The sequence below is a fragment of the Mustela lutreola genome, chromosome 4 (assembly GCF_030435805.1).
Source record: "Mustela lutreola isolate mMusLut2 chromosome 4, mMusLut2.pri, whole genome shotgun sequence".
In the NCBI taxonomy this organism is placed as follows: Eukaryota; Metazoa; Chordata; class Mammalia; order Carnivora; family Mustelidae; genus Mustela; species Mustela lutreola.
The window spans coordinates 166,871,129-166,887,629 of NC_081293.1; the positions used below are offsets into that span (position 1 = coordinate 166,871,129).

Below are 16,501 nucleotides of genomic sequence, written 5' to 3' on the forward strand. Positions count from 1 at the left end.
AAGGTATACATTATTATTCTTTTGATATACAATCTGTGTTATTTCCCATGAAATAGAATGAAGAGAATGTTTCCCATGCTAAGAAGAATTCATAAATATAGAAAATCGATTTAATTATTAAGGGAAATGGAGAGAAAGGATTGCTTGTCTCTTTTCCACATTCCAAACCCCCTGCATTACTTTGTCTTGTTTTCCTCTTTGCCCCTTTCTATGTGGTCTTTGAAAGTTCACTAAATTATCCTAACTTTTTTTGACTAAGTTTACTCGTTTTAAAATCAGACCTCAGAGTATCTTGTCTACATTTTAGAAACAAGATAGGAAGGAGGGATTACTGCAGTTCAGTTTTATCCACAAGTACTGACCGAGGATTCCTTGTGAGAGGATGGAAGGGAAGAAGAAACCGTTGTCCCTGTCCTGAACAAGCAGGCAGTCCAGTGAGGATAATTACTCAAATGCCCACTGCATGCAGGAAGATGAGTGTTGTCCAAAGAGATCTGAAAACAAAGATATCCCACAAACTGAACGAGGAGGAGACTTCAAAAGAATAAGGGCTTGAGGTGTACATAGAAAAAAATGTACAGAGTTAGACTGGAAGAGTAAAGATACCTGGGAAGTGCCCCAGACAAAGGGGTGTACAAGAGCAGCCACAGAGGAACAGAAGTGCATGGCATGGTTTGTTTGTTGTTGTTTTTTTTAAGATTTTATTTATTTATTTGACAGACAGATCACAAGTAGACAGAGAAGCAGGCAGAGAGAGGGGGGGAAGCAGGCTCCCTGCCAAGCAGAGAGCCTGAAGCAGAGCTCGATCCCAGAACCCCGGGATCATGACCTGAGCCGAAGGCAGAGGCTTTAACCCACTGAGGTGCATGGCATGTTCTAAGGACAACATGACTTGCTTGACTGACAGAGGACTTCAGGCAGAAAGCAGTGGGAAATAAGGCCTTGTGGTTCAGGTGGGGTGTTAGGGATGATGCACTAAACCAAGACCAGTAACTTGAATAGGCATTGAATGAAATGTTTTCCAAAATCAAGTTGTGGAGGCATCTCAGTCAAATAAAATTAATTTACTCATACCACTCTTTATTATCATGAATATAGAGAATTGGATATATTAGGGGAAAACTTAAGGAATTTTTCCTTAAATTTTTACATAATATATTGTTTCACTTTGAAAAATGAAGGTGTGGTGCCTGGGTGGCTCAGTCAGTTAAGTATCCAGCTCTGGATTTCAGCTCAGGTCTTGATTTCAGGGTCATGAGTTGGAGCTCCCATATCAGGCTCCATGCTGAGTGTGGAGCCCACTTAAGTTAAAAAAAAAAAAAAAATGAAGGTAATATATATGTATTTAACAAATACAGAAATAACACAAAACAAAAATGCTGAACTTTTTAAAGAGTCATTTGTTTAATAAGTTTTTAGCATACTACAATGACGACATTTCATGAAAACACGTGATTGTTCAAAGCTAGGCTAGCGAAAATTTAATTTGCTGTTCAAAGAGGTTCAGATAAAGTTATGGAAATGTATTAATGACCAAACCTATTTTTAACAGATGAAAAGTAGATTACGTTGCCATGATTTTTATTATGAACTATTTCTGAAAATAGAAAAGGCAACTTAATTTAATTAAATAAATAGAAGTAACTTCCTTAGTTGTTCTCTTCACACATGTGTACAACTGTGAAGACACTGGAAAAACATGGTCTCCTATGTTTCTTTTCATACTTTGTTGTAGAACCAAGTTTCACCCTATTCCTCAGTTCCACAAGAACTGGCTGAGGCAGGGTTCAGGTTCAAAGAACAAAAGACAGTGCTTATTGCACAGTTCAGTTTCTGTATTCACTCTGAAAACTTGAAAGAAAGAGCAGAGATTCTGGTATCAGGAATCAGTGGATGAACTGGCGCTGGGGATGACAGTCCTCCTGCATGCATCTTTACTAGTTCTTCTGCTAGTTTGTTCTTATTTTACTTTCTGTGCTTTTTTAATTTATTTATATGCAAAATTCAGCCTAGTACAAAAGGCAACGCGCCTGGTGATGTGAAATAACATTCATGACTGAAAAAAAATGATCAAGAAAAGTGCCATGAATGCAATTTGGGAAAATGAAGTCGTTTATATCCTCAAGTTGGTCTGGATATTTTTAAGTTTTTCATTTACCCAGTAGACCGGTTTAAGATCACAAGTAAGAGATGATCCTGTTTCTCTCACAAAACAGTGACAATCACTATTTCATTATCAAAATATTAGAACTCAGCAGGGAAGCATAACTGCATTAACCCAAAGTTCTTGAATGTTGCAAGGTGAGATCTTTCACTGACTCATTTCCATTTATGTGGAAAATCTATTGGGATATCGATGATAAACAGATATGCTATTTTTAAGATAGTTGATTTTACTACCTATACTTGCCAGTTAATTTTCAGAATTGTGTTTCTAATAGAAGCTCAGCAAAATAAAAGGTGATAGTTATTATATCACATTTCTTAGGCACAATAGGAGGCAGATGTGTAATGAAGTTCTCTGTTTATTTTTCTGCCACACCCTCTTTTTGCCTTTGACCTATACTTGGGGTGGGGGGGGACACAGTGAAGGCAGCTATACTTATAAAAATTACCTTGTCATGATGATTCACAGTCAAATCTTTATTAATCAGGGGCTCCCACTTCTTTCTGAGATCCATTTCTCTTGCTCGTCATAATGTTGTGATCAAAATGGGTTGCAAAAATCTACCCCTCCACCTAGCAACACTTTCCTAAGTTCTTATGACTTTATTTCAAATTCTTCATAAGAAATGTTTGGAAAGTCAGTTAAATCACCCATTATTTCTTCACTGCATGCAGAGAAATACACAATTAAATATTTTAAAGTCTTTGAAACTTCTATTGTCATATTACAAATACATAATGAGAAGGTTTAGTAAGTTAATGTTACCAAAAGTTAAGTAAAAGAGAAAAAAATTCATTCTTTATGTATAAGGGAATAATTATAGTTTGGGCACCTGTGTTAATAAAGTAATGTAGTGTTCTTTGCATTAATAAGATATGGCATATTGACCGAAACTCTTAAAGGTAGAATGCAAAAACCAAGCCATTAAGATCTGAAGAAATACTAACCTTAACTCTGCTGTAATTTGGACCTGTCAACAAAATTATCAGGATAGAATTTTAGAGATAATATTCTAGGTATGGCCCTACAGTATTCCACTTGTATTTAATGAAAATGTGCTTTCTCAAACAATCAAATATTTGCCCTAAGTTCTACTTCAGGATGTTTGTATTTGTTCAACTAAAAACTTAAAGTCAAGCATTCAATTTCAATGGGACTTGAGACAAGCATACAATTAGGGATTTGGAAATAGTTGTGTACCTAATGAAAATTAGGGAAATCATTTACTACTACATGAAAGTCAGTTTAAATGCTTTGTTCTCATTTTTTATTCCCATAAATGTATGTTTCTTAGAAGCATGGGATGATATATGCAAGTTTTACTCATTAAATTTACCTTTACAGATAAATAGGTTATCTTTTCTCTCTGAAGATCATGTTACATGCTCTATGAAGGAAGTTCCTATGAAAAAGAAATCACCCAAATGGACCCCCTCAGTGTTACTCTCTTCCATATTCCTAGCCAAGTCAAAAGTATCAAACTACATACCTATGCATCCTCCCTGAAAACTAACCATTCAGGGTATCAAAGGAAGTACTGTGCCATAGACCAGAGCACAGGATTTTTGGATCTAACAGTCCTTTAATAAATGGTTGTTGAAATCTTATATAAAAATCTTCACATTCCCACTATGTGACCAAAATGATTAGTTCCATTATTTAACATACTTAACCATAGATAATAACAGCAGCTAAAGTCACTGCTATCCGGGATATTCATTTTTCCCTGAGTAGATTTCCAGGTCTACTTATCTGCCCACTAAAACCATGAGTTATCATTTAACAACCTGATGATTATGTAACAATCACAAATGATTAGTTCATCTCTATATGCACCTTGGAAAATAATTCATTGTCTTATAAAAAAAAGATTAAAAAATTGTTTGAAGACAAAAAATACTACCAAGTAAAACAGCTCATTTGGAAGTATCTTTTTAATTATTACCATTTAATACTTGATGCTTTATAGGTACAAATTCATTCTGAAGCGATGCTTGTGGAACTTTTCATTTAAAATCTCAACTGAATATTTGACATTAAAATTGTTCAGCTGTGTTATACTTTCTCTTCTTTGTAAGACAAAAACATTGCTTATTGACAAGCCACCCAGAAAATTTTGTAAACTGAGAGATCATCTCCCAATTGTTTCAGTTTTTGTCAGATTTGGCTTATGAGTGCTCTAACTTTGTAGGTATATAGGAGGTAAAATATCTGTGTATAAAGTATTATTCAAGCAAAAGGTCTTTAAGTTTATGCATTTCAATATACATGGATGTTGTTCTTAAAAATATGAAATCAAAGTTTAAAGATTTGATCTATCAAAATGTGCTGATAAATGATAAGGGATAAATGCAAATTCGATGGTCAATACCAAAAGACCAAAAAAAAAAAAAAAAAAAGGTCCTCTACCATTGTTCATGTTTTATCTATTTTTTAAAAAACCGTAGAAGGAAAAATACCCTAGGGGGGAAAAATTGAAGCTTTACTGCAAAAGAAATGAATGCAAGAAATGGCACTTTAAGTAGTGAAGAGACGTGAAGCATTGCACCTTCATAGCCTGCTAAGGAGCAACAGCTGTACCTAATTTCAACTTGACGTGCTTCAGATCTCATATTCATATAGGTATTTAATGATCCAAACATAATGGTCCTATATAGAATAATTACTTATATGAAGGAGCAAACTTCATACGCATTCCTTTTTAAATGATCCTTCAAGAGAAAAACTGCACTGGCTCTTTGAACAATGAATAGTCTCTTTCACCAATCCAAATGTTTGGGTCTAAAAAGCGTATCTTTTACGAGAAAATAATAATAGTGATGAAGTTACTTCTTTTTGACAGACTCTTTTTGTTTCCCCCCTTCCCAGGAAAGCCAGTACAATGACAAAAGGTAGAATGCCAGGCCAATTATTAAGTCATACTGGTAGATGGTTACAAGAAATATCAGAAACAAAAGGACATAAGGGACTTTAGAGTTGGTGTATTTCGAAAGCAGAGATTCGCTGCTTTCAGTTTGACCTTCCTGGGCAGGGAGACTAGTGGAAGTAGAGCTCTCAGATTGCTTGTCACCTGAAGAGCCCAGTGATTGTCCGGAGGCTAATCCTTCATTTTCATGCCTTGCCTGTTCCATGTTCTCAACAGCTTCGCCGATGAAAATCGTTGACCGTAGAGATTTTTCTACACCGTGTTCTCCTTGTTGAAAAATCTGGCTTTTAAATCTTTCTCTGCTACTACCTGAGGTCTCTGTTCCTGAACTTTTAGAAACTTCTTCAGGTATAGAACCAAGATGAGGGTGCTTCTCAACACCCTGGATTTCACTTGTTGGATTACAATTATATTCTGATTTAGTAGAAATAGATTGGAGAGTCATGGTAGTAATTATATTTTCTACAGCAATTGCCTGTTCATGAGATGGCACTGAGGTTTTAGCATGGTGATTGGAAACGTGAGAGCCATTCTGAGAAGCTCTGTTAGTGTCTGAGTTTAAAGCAGAATGAATAAGAGCATCTCTATCTCGTTTCTTTAATTCTTGGACCTGTTTATGATCTTTATTTTTTGGAAATGTTTTTTCATCTTTTGGTAACATTCCCAAATGTAAATCCAGTTCTGATGCTGCTTTTTGATTGCCTGTAACAACTTGTAAGGATTCTTCTACAGATGTGAAATTTCCAATGCCACATTTCTTCCTGTCATGTGTCTTCCCAGGATTGTATATAGATATGGTTTCTTCTTTCTCCATTTCATCTACATGTACATTACAAATACCTAAACGTGATTCCTTTTCAAAATCATTGTCATAAATTACACCTCCTGTATCTCGTTGACAAAGGGTATAATGTGAATCATCATTTCCCCCTTCATGTGGATCAAACGCTGTTTCCTTTACCTCGATGGGCCTGTCACTTCGTGCTGTCTCTTGAGGTACCTTAGCAATTATTGCTTTTTCTCTAGCAGACATGCTTTCTAGAGCACTTTCTGATGTTGTCTTAATTATATAAGCTGTACCTGCTTCTGCTTTTTCAGTAACACCATGATCAGCTAGAGAAGACAGTTCACAGCTCACTGTTTCTTGGCAGGTAAACAATTCTTCCGTAGGAATAGCTTTCAAACTCCTTGTATTGTCTCTTTTTTCCCACATGTCTTCACAATCTGCTTGTTCTTTGATCTGTTCTGTCCTATTTGTCTTGCTTTCTCTTGCTTCTCTCTGACTTTCTAGAACATTCCAACTTAGTTTCTGTTGTGCATTCTTATTCTGATCTTCACGATTAATCCAATCTGATTTTTCTTCTTCAACTTGGAAAAGGCAATCATTCTTCAAAACATTTCCACTTCTTGGTGAACAAACTTGGCCACGCATCCCTCCTAAAGTAGTGCCTTCACTAGTCAAGAGATCACGTCCTGGAGTTGGTAACATAGCTTTTTCCCAACTTAGACTTATTTTTGGCAAATGAAACATATCTGCGCTGATTGCCTGGTTGGGAATTGTGGTGTCTTTACTCAGCTGAATGGTTAGGTCTCTGTTGCTAGCTGCCGCCCCTTCTGTACTGATTTCAGAGTGGCCCATCTTCCTTTCTTGGTCGTGTAAGATTGAATGAAAATTTTTGCTTTGTTTTACATTAACACCTAACTGTATTCTTTGCTCCTCCTCCTCAGTCTTACCATTGTCATAACCTTTCTTAGAAGACCCTTTTTCCATTGATTCTTCTGAGTGGAAATCTCTTCTTAAACATTCCCAATCTTTTATTTCAATTTTCTCAGCTATTCCTTCATGTTTTTTATTAAAGTTGTCTGCAACTAGTTGATCTGAGGAGGGACAAGATATTTGCACTCTGGCTCTCCTTTTCGCGGGATTAGCATTATCATCCAGTACTTCTTTGCTGCTAAGATGTAATCGCACTAATTCATTACTGCTAGTATCTCCCAATGGTGGCTCGATTTCTCCTCTATCTGTAGTAATTTCCTCTGAAGGTTGATGTCTACACTTATTTTCTGAGGAATATTTTTCAATACAGTAAAAATCTCCCTTTAAGGGGCTTTCTGCTGATGAACTTGGAGACAAAGACCTTTTAAACAAGTCAGGGTGTACTTCACCATGGCTTTGCTTCTTCTCTAACCCCTCAGCTTTATTTGGAAAATTGACCGGATCTATTGCAAAGGTATTCTTTTCATCTCTGGAAGCAGTACTTCTTATTAAGCATTGATTTATCTTAAGGGATAAAAAACAAAACAAAACAGATAATGATCAAATGATTTTAAATATACAGAATGAATTAGATTTCATTAGTGGGGCTAGCAGTTAACTCATAGATTTCCTTGATTCATTTCATTTGTGGATTTTGTATAAATTCTGAAAGCCGGATGTTTTGGGGGGATCCTTTTAGGCTATGATTTATGAATGAGATTAATAAGAAAAGTGACCAAAATTAATCACTCTCCTTCCAGCTTCCAAATATCACATTGTATTATTCAACTATTCTTGCTTGTCATTGCACTTTCTCCTCACTTAGGATATACACATTGATAGCTCCATGCTAATCAATTAGAGAGCAGCTTCCTGGGTGCCCCTTGCTGCATTTACACTTGCTGTAGGTGTCCCTATTACAGTTTCTCTTATTAATATGTTTTCTGCAAAGCCTCTGCAAACTATTAATAGCAAAACGTCACTCAAAGAAAAGTGAGGGAGTTAATGTCTCTGCAAATTCTGTTTTAATGACCCTCTGCCAACTGGTACTCAAATGTATTTGAGCTCTTCAGTGATGCCAACTGTCAGGATTTAACAGTGAGATGCCTGTGTTTTTTTTTTTTCCTCCTCATAACTGACATTTGCATGATCTCAATAATTATATGCAAATCTTACGTTTTCCCCTTCTTCTCACATAAGGCTCATGTTACTTGTCAACTGCACAGCTGTCTTGTAAGCCAATGCCTGTGGGTTCCACAGATTTGGTTGTATTTCCATCTATTATAGAGCTTCATTGTTTTATGCATTAACGTCAGCATGGAGCAAATTAGCATCTAAATTACAGCTCCCTGTTCATTTATTGGATGTACAATCTCAGTAACTTCTAAACAAACTTTTATATTTGAGCCTGCTCATTGTAATGAGGTGTATTGGTGAAGCATGTGATTTTTCAGGGCCCTTTCATTATATTCTGTGGTTTGAAAAAAAAAATGGCGATGTTAACTTTCAGCTGGTGAGAATTCTCACAATAGGTGACAACTTTGTAGTTTCTTAAAGTTGGAGCAAAGTAAATTGCATACTTTAGTGATGCAGCTTCCATATCACTATAGAAAAGGTGGAAAATGTGGGGAAAGAGATGAGCTCTATTTCTTTTCTGTTTCAGCACTGACACTTGAAGAGGCAAATGTCATTTTAATCTTGGATGATTATGAATACATGTATCCTAATGATATGAGCTCCAACCAAATACAGTAAAGAATAAATTGCATTATGTGACTCATTTACTCCCATTTCTTCCTTTGTGATAAAAATGCTATCTAAACCATCCCCCCAAAATTCCAAATAGATTGAATGTTCACCAAGTGTGAAATTTATGATAACAAATTTAATACTAAATTGTACAGTACTGAATTTGTTTCCTGTTTAAAAAATATAGCACAGGCTATTTTCTCCTCATTTGATAATTTAATACTTCCTAATGATATAGAACTGTGAGATTCTCACAAAGATGGAAGTAAGTTTTTTTAAAAAATGCTGTTAAATGCAGGATTCAGACTTGAAAAGCTGGACAGACTCTAACAATCATCGAGTCCAACCCTCTCATTTTACAGACGAGTTTATGCTAAGTGTACACTTGTCACAAAGATTAGAAATGCACATCAGCATAGTGCTTCCTCTTCTATAATTCCTACAAACTATTACTCAGAGCCGCTGGTGAAGAGATAAGAAATGAATGTCATTAATTTACCACTGCAGAGACCAGAAGCAACATACTGAAATCAAAGTGCCTTGTTGATCAAGCTAGAGATGCAAGGACAAAATAGGCTGTGCTTTCACATTTGCAAATTATATTAGTTGAAACTATTGAAAGGCAGGCATTGCTGCATCTTTGAAGCATAAATGGATTCATCCTCTGTAATACCGTGGCAACCAGAACACTTACCATCATCTCTAATTTTTTTTCATTATGTTCATCATGTTCCCTGTTTACATCTTTTACATTTTGATTACTGGTTTCCAAGTCTTCCTTGTCCTCATGAGAACAAACAATTGTTGGGATATAGGTATCTGCAAAGTTAATAAAATTGTGTCTGTGTAAGATCGTTATCATTGTAGGTTTTAAAAAAAGACACAGATTTTGTTTCAAAATTAAATTAAAAAATCAAATAAAAAATATTACCTGTAATCTTTGAGTTCTCAAAGTTACTCTCATTTGATGTTGCTAATGATTCTTCTTTACTGTCAAATTTAAAACAGAATGTTATAAATGTTTTCTGAGACTACCTCTTCTAAGTATTTTTGTACAGGGGAAAATTCAAACAGATAACAAGTCAAATATATAACCTTTCATATTTTCTTGCATTACTTGGTATGCTTTTTAACTAAAATTAATCTCTTGGAATAATTCAGTAGTAATTCACTAGTAGTAGAAAAATTTTTAAATAATTTCCACAATGCCATATTTATAAATAAGATTGTATTGTCTATATTTAAAACTTACATAACCAAAGCAAAAATATATGTAAATGCTGATTATTCCATCATGCATGAATTTAATCTTTGCAAGTGAGAACATTTTTCTCTTGGTTTAAATGATAAAGTTTTATGAACTGACAGTCCTTTTGTGGTCGTGGAAATTGCTTTTTAATGTTCCAATTATTAATTTTTTTGTGTTGCATTTTATTCAAAATTCTTTCAGTTAGGTGGATATAACATTAACTCTCTCTCTCCAGGAAAGGAGAAAAAAAAAACAAACTAAAAACTGAAAGGCAGCTAAATTTATACTCAGTTCAAAGACTTTATGTCTGTATTGCCACAGGCTAATTTTACAACCAAGACTTCAGATTGCACATATGAAAGCATGTATTTTCTTTCTTTAAAATGATTTGGGTTATACTTCCTTTATGATAATTTTCTGCATGGTGATTAATACATTTTTCTTTCAAATGTACTCTATTTGTAGGTATATTTGTGGCATCGTTAGAATTTAGATTTGTCCATGACACTCAACAAACAGGTCAATCAATTGGAAATGATTCAGCCAGTGTTCACATTTTCTTGTATTGTCTCAGCTGAATTTTCTTATGATGACTTTCTCAATGACCTTTTCTCTTTAATAAAATGCATCTAGAAAGTTGGCAATGGCTGATAAAGTTGTGTAATAGAGTCTACTCTCCATTGCATGGATAATGTTGTTCCAAATCCCAGGAAAGCCAATCTTTTTTCAATCATGAGAAAACTTCAAATTCTTCCATCTAGACTAAACAAGAAGGTGTTTTTTGTATGTATTTATGTTTTGTATATATATTTTGTATATATTTAGAAGTTTATAAGTTTAATTTAACTGTACCAAAAATATTTGGTATTTTTCAGTGGGTCCATGAAGAAAATGTTTCTGCATAAATATAACATCACTGGAAAAATATAGTAGTTACACAATTGATACTGAACCTATAAATCTGTATTGTTTAATGAGGCCAATAATTATGCAAAGAATTGTTTTTGTGCAATCTAACTGCAAGCTGATGGGTTTTTTTCCTTCTCCAAATACATGATATTTAGGTACTTAAAAATATATAAACCATCACACACCATTTAGTTGTTCTTGCTCTCTCTTTATCTCCATAACAGCATTGAAAATCTCATTTGTCGAGGGAAAAACAGCCATTTAAAGCCTTCTGTTTTTGACTAACCAAAATGCAATCAATAATTTTTCTAATTTAATTATCTAAGATACTTCAATTTTTAAAAAATGATTGCATCAAAAGAAAATAAACCTGCTTTTAACTAATATGAGGGACAAAAAAATTAGGAACTAAAATGTATATTATTATATTGGTGTCTTATAGAACATGTAAATACATAAAATGGGAGAGAAATCTTAGATTCAGGGATAAATACAAGAAAGAAAAGCTGAAATACATGAAATTTAAATATTATACCAAATATCTATGAAGAAAACTAATAGAAGATGTGTAAGACTCCTACTACAAGGAAAAGAATAAAGTTGTATCAAGAAACAAAAAACCTAGAAAAATTGAGATACATACCATGTTCATAGATAGGAAGAAGATATATTAAAGTATTAATTCTCTCCCAAATTGATCTAAGATTCAGTCCAATTCTAATCAAAATTCCACAACAGTTTTTGGGGCACCTGGGTGGTTCAGTCTGCTAAGCATCTGCCTTCGGCTCAGGTCATGATCTTGGGGTCCTAGGAAGGAACCCCACATCAGGCTCCCTACTCAATGGGGAAGACTGCTTCTCCCTCTCCCTCTGCCTCTCCCCGTGCTTGGGCTCTCTTGTTTGCTCTCTCTCAAATAAATAAATAAAATCTTTTAAAAATACACAACAGGTTTTTTTGTTTTCTGGGTTTTTTGTTTTGTTTTGTTTTGTTTTTTACAAAATTGGAAAACACTATCTTTTTTTTTTTTAAGATTTTATTTATTTATTTGACAGAGATCACAGTAGACAGAGAGGCAGGCAGAGAGAAGGAAGCAGGCTCCCCGCTGAGCAGAGAGCCCGATGCAGGACTCAATCCCAGGACCCTGAGATCATGACCTGAGCCGAAGGCAGCGGCTTAACCCACTGAGTCACCCAGGCGCCCTGAAAACACTGTCTTAAAGAGAAGACTAAAGGACTGAAGATAGATGAAATATTTCTGAGAAGTTGCTTTGAGGAGAAACCTGTTCTACCTAATTTCAAGAAATCTTATGAAGTTTTAGTTACTTAAGACTGCTATGCTGGGGGCACCTGGGTGGCTCAGTGGGTTAAAGACTCTGCTTTTGGCTCGGGTCATTGATCCCAGGGTCCTGGGATCAAGCCCCACATCTGGCTCTCTGCTCAGTGGGGAGCCTGCTTCCTCCTCTCTCTCTCTGCCTGCCTCTCTAACTACTTGTGATCTCTGTCTTTCAAATAAATAATTAAAAAAAAAAGACTGCTATGCTGATGCACATATCTAGAACTTGGGTATATGGCAAACATGGTTACATAGCAGGTAATAAGAGATTGTTCAATAAATGGAGATAGGGAAAATGGCTGCTTCTACAGAAAAGATGAAATCAGCACAACATGTATTCAAAAATCAACTCCAGATGGAATAAGACCTGAAATGTCAAAAACCTTGAAATTCTTTTATTTTTTTTTTTAAGATTTATTTATGGGACACCTGGGTGGCTCAGTGGGTTAAAACCTCTGTCTTCAGCTCAGGTCATGATCACAGGGTTCTGGGATTGAGCCCCACATTGGGCTCTCTGCTCAGTGGGGAGCCTGCTTCCTCTTCTCTCTCTGCCTGCCCCTCTGCCTACTTTTGATCTCTGTCTGTCAAATAAATAAATAAAATATTTTTTTAAAGATTTATTTATTTTTTCAGATATATACATGCATTTTAATTTTAATGTTTGTGGCAATACTGTGCAAGACCAATGTTTACAGCCTTATATTAACTTCTCCAGCAGGACCCATATGTAGCAGAAGAGTTCATATTGCTTTTATTTCTGCTTGTTAGACTAATAGTATCCTAAAATAATATAGCCACCTGGAACCATACTTACACAAAATATAAAAAGAATCTAGATGATTTAATTGTATTCTGTATTTCTGTAATTCCATATTAAAAAATCATAAGAGAACTCACAATGTAATTTTTCCAAAACACAGCTTTTATTATAGCACACCCTAAATTAGATATACCTCTCTCTGTAAACACTGTGCATGTTCATGAAAAGTCTGGTTTCCTAAGTAGGTATAATGAACAAATATAAGCAAAGTTGTTCAAGAAATTTACCCTTGAAACTTAAATTAACTATTACCATCTTTGAAGTTGAAAAATAACACAGAAATGTTCCACTATGGAATGTTGAAATATAAACAATTTGAATTTTAAAGTCATTTATTCTTTTGAAAATATATTCCTGTTTTAAACAACCAAAAAAATCTAAGATTCAAATTTGTCTCTATGAATAGGTTAAGCAATACACTAAATCATACTTACTTAGAAGCAACAAAAACTTTGGCAGTAATGCAACTAATGTCTAATGAACCCAGAAGTTCAGATAAAATTGGAAGTCTATGTATCCTCTATAACAAAACATTTCCTTCACTCAGAAAAAAAAAAAAAATCTAGCATCTGATTTAAGTATATAAAGCCAAAATATTCTCTTTGCCAGTGCTCTGCTGAAATGTGAAACTTATACAACCAGTTTCATTAAATTGACCAGTAGAGGTTTATTTTTACTCCTGTATATTTCTGGTATCTATTGAACAGGTTTTACTTTGATGGAAAGCCATTTTGAGTCATGGGATTGTCATTAAGTTACAATTGTCACTGACCTGATTATCAGAAGTATGGCTAGTATCAATTATTTATTTAGAGAGCACAGCAGGAGGAGGTGCAGAGGAAAAGGGAGAGAAATCCTCAAGGAGACTCGACTCCACTCCCAGTGTAGGGCTCATTCTCACTATGGTAAGATCATGACCTGAGCCAAAACCAAGAGCCTGTCGCTCAACTGGCTGTGCCACCCAGGCACCCCTAAGCCTTGAAATTCTTAATAGAAATATATGTGGGGCACCTCGGTGGCTCAGTGGGTTAAAGCCTCTGGTCATTATCAGTTCAGGTCATGATCTCAAGGTCCTGGGATCGAGCCCCGCATCAGGCTCTCTGCTTAGCAGAGCCTGCTTCCTCTTCTCTCCCTGCCTGCCTCTCTGCCTACTTGTGATCTCTGTCTGTCGAACACATAAATAAAATCTTAAAAAAGAAAATACATTTGAATATCTTACACACTCAGAGTTGGAAATTTTTTCTTAAATAAGAAAGGAAAAAAGTGACTATAAAAAAAAAAAGATTGTCAGTTTAACTATGTTGAAATTTAAAACTTGTTCATTAAAAGGCAGATTTATGGAGGAGTCAAGATGGCGGAGAAGTAGCAAGCTGAGACTGCTTCAGCTAGCCGGAGATCAGCTAGATAGCTTATCTAAAGATTGCAAACACCTGAAAATCCATCGGCAGATCGAAGAGAAGAAGAACAGCAATTCTGGAAACAGAAAAACAACCACTTTCTGAAAGGTAGGACCGGCGGAGAAGTGAATCCAAAGCGACGGGAAGATAGACCCCGGGGGGAGGGGCCGGCTCCCGGCAAGCGGCGGAGCAACCGCGCACAAAATCAGGACTTTTAAAAGTCTGTTCCGCTGAGGGACATCGCTCCAGAGGCTAAACCGGGGCGAAGCCCACGCGGGGTCAGCGTGGCCTCAGGTCCCGCAGGGTCACAGAAGGATCGGGGGTGTCTGAGTGTCGCAGAGCTTGCGGGTATTGGAACGGGAAAGCCGGCTACAGAGACAGAGCCGACAGTAAGCTCGCAGCTCCGTGTTACCTTGAACCGGTCGCAGGCTCGGTGAGCTCGGAGCGCGGCCGGAGGTCAGGCAGACGGGAGTAACTGGGCGCTGTTCTCTGAGGGCGCACTGAGGAGTGGGGCCCTGGGCTCTCGGCTCCTCCGGGCCGGAGACCAGGGGGCCGCCATTTGTATTCCCGTCCTCCGGAACTCTACGGAAAGCACTCAGGGAACAAAAGCTCCTGAAAGCAAACCCGAGCGGATTACTCACCCCGGCCCCGGGTAAGGGCGGTGTAATTCCGCCTGGGGCAAAGACACTTGAGAATCACTACAACAGGCCCCTCCCCCAGAAGATCAACAAGAAATCCAGCCAAGACCAAGTTCACCTTCCAAGGAGTGCGGTTTCAATACCAAGGAGAGCAGCAGAATTCCAGAGGAGGAGAAAGCCAAGCACGGAACTCATGGCTTTTTTCCTGTGATTTTTTTTAGTCTTGCAGTTAATTTAATTTTTTCTTTTTCATTTTTTTTTTTTCTCGCCTTCGGGTAAAATTTTTTTTTTTTTAACTGTTACCTTTTTCTTTTTTAACGATTTTTTACTAGTTTATCTAATATATATATATATTTTTTTACATTTTTCTTAGGTGTTTTCTTTTTTAAAAAAAAATTCTTTTCTTTTCTTTTCTTTTTTTTTCTTTTTTTTTTTTTTCTTTTTTCTTTCTTCCTTTTTGAACCTCTTTTTATCCCCTTTCTCCCCACTCACGATTTTGGATCTCTTCTAATTTGGCTAAAGCATATTTTCCTGGGGTTGTTGCCACCCTTTTAGTATTTTACTTGCCCCTTCATTTACTCTTATCTGGACAAAATGACAAGACGTAAAAATTCACCACAAAAAAAAGAACAAGAGGCAGTACCGAAGGCTAGGGACCTAATCAATACAGATATCGGTAATATGTCAGATCTAGAGTTCAGAATGACAATTCTCAAGGTTCTAGCCGGGCTCGAAAAAGGCATGGAAGATATTAGAGAAACCCTCTCGAGAGATATAAAAGCCCTTTCTGGAGAAATAAAAGAACTAAAATCTAACCAAGTTGAAATCAAAAAAGCTATTAATGAGGTGCAATCAAAAATGGAGGCTCTCACTGCTAGGATAAATGAGGCAGAAGAAAGAATTAGTGATATAGAAGACCAAATGACAGAGAATAAAGAAGCTGATCAAAAGAGGGACAAACAGCTACTGGACCACGAGGGGAGAATTCGAGAAATAAGTGACACCATAAGACGAAACAACATTAGAATAATTGGGATTCCAGAAGAAGAAGAAAGTGAGAGGGGAGCAGAAGGTATACTGGAGAGAATTATTGGGGAGAATTTCCCCAATATGGCAAAGGGAACAAGCATCAAAATTCAGGAGGTTCAGAGAATGCCCCTCAAAATCAATAAGAATAGGCCCACACCCCGTCACCTAATAGTAAAATTTACAAGTCTCAATGACAAAGAGAAAATCCTGAAAGCAGCCCGGGAAAAGAAGTCTGTAACATACAATGGTAAAAATATTAGATTGGCAGCTGACTTATCCACAGAGACCTGGCAGGCCAGAAAGAGCTGGCATGATATTTTCAGAGCACTAAACGAGAAAAACATGCAGCCAAGAATACTATATCCAGCTAGGCTATCATTGAAAATAGAAGGAGAGATTAAAAGCTTCCAGGACAAACAACAACTGAAAGAATTTGCAAATACCAAACCAGCTCTACAGGAAATATTGAAAGGGGTCCTCTAAGCAAAGAGAGAGCCTACAAGTGGTAGATCAGAAAGGAACAGAGACC

The 16,501-nt window shown here is 36.3% G+C and overlaps 1 protein-coding gene across 1 annotated transcript in view; it reads right to left on the minus strand.

Moving 5' to 3' along the window:
• Nucleotides 1-337: 337 nt before the first annotated feature.
• The window catches only part of PPP1R3A (protein phosphatase 1 regulatory subunit 3A), a 51,339-nt gene continuing 35,175 nt past the window's right edge, over nt 338-16,501 (minus strand). Inside the window, exons 2-4 of the mRNA XM_059171618.1 lie at nt 9,530-9,588; nt 9,293-9,417; nt 338-7,374 (exon numbers count right to left, since the gene is read on the minus strand). Of these exons, the coding sequence (XP_059027601.1) occupies nt 4,993-7,374; nt 9,293-9,417; nt 9,530-9,588 (2,566 nt within the window). The 3' untranslated portion in view covers nt 338-4,992. The remainder of the gene's footprint in view (nt 7,375-9,292; nt 9,418-9,529; nt 9,589-16,501) is intronic.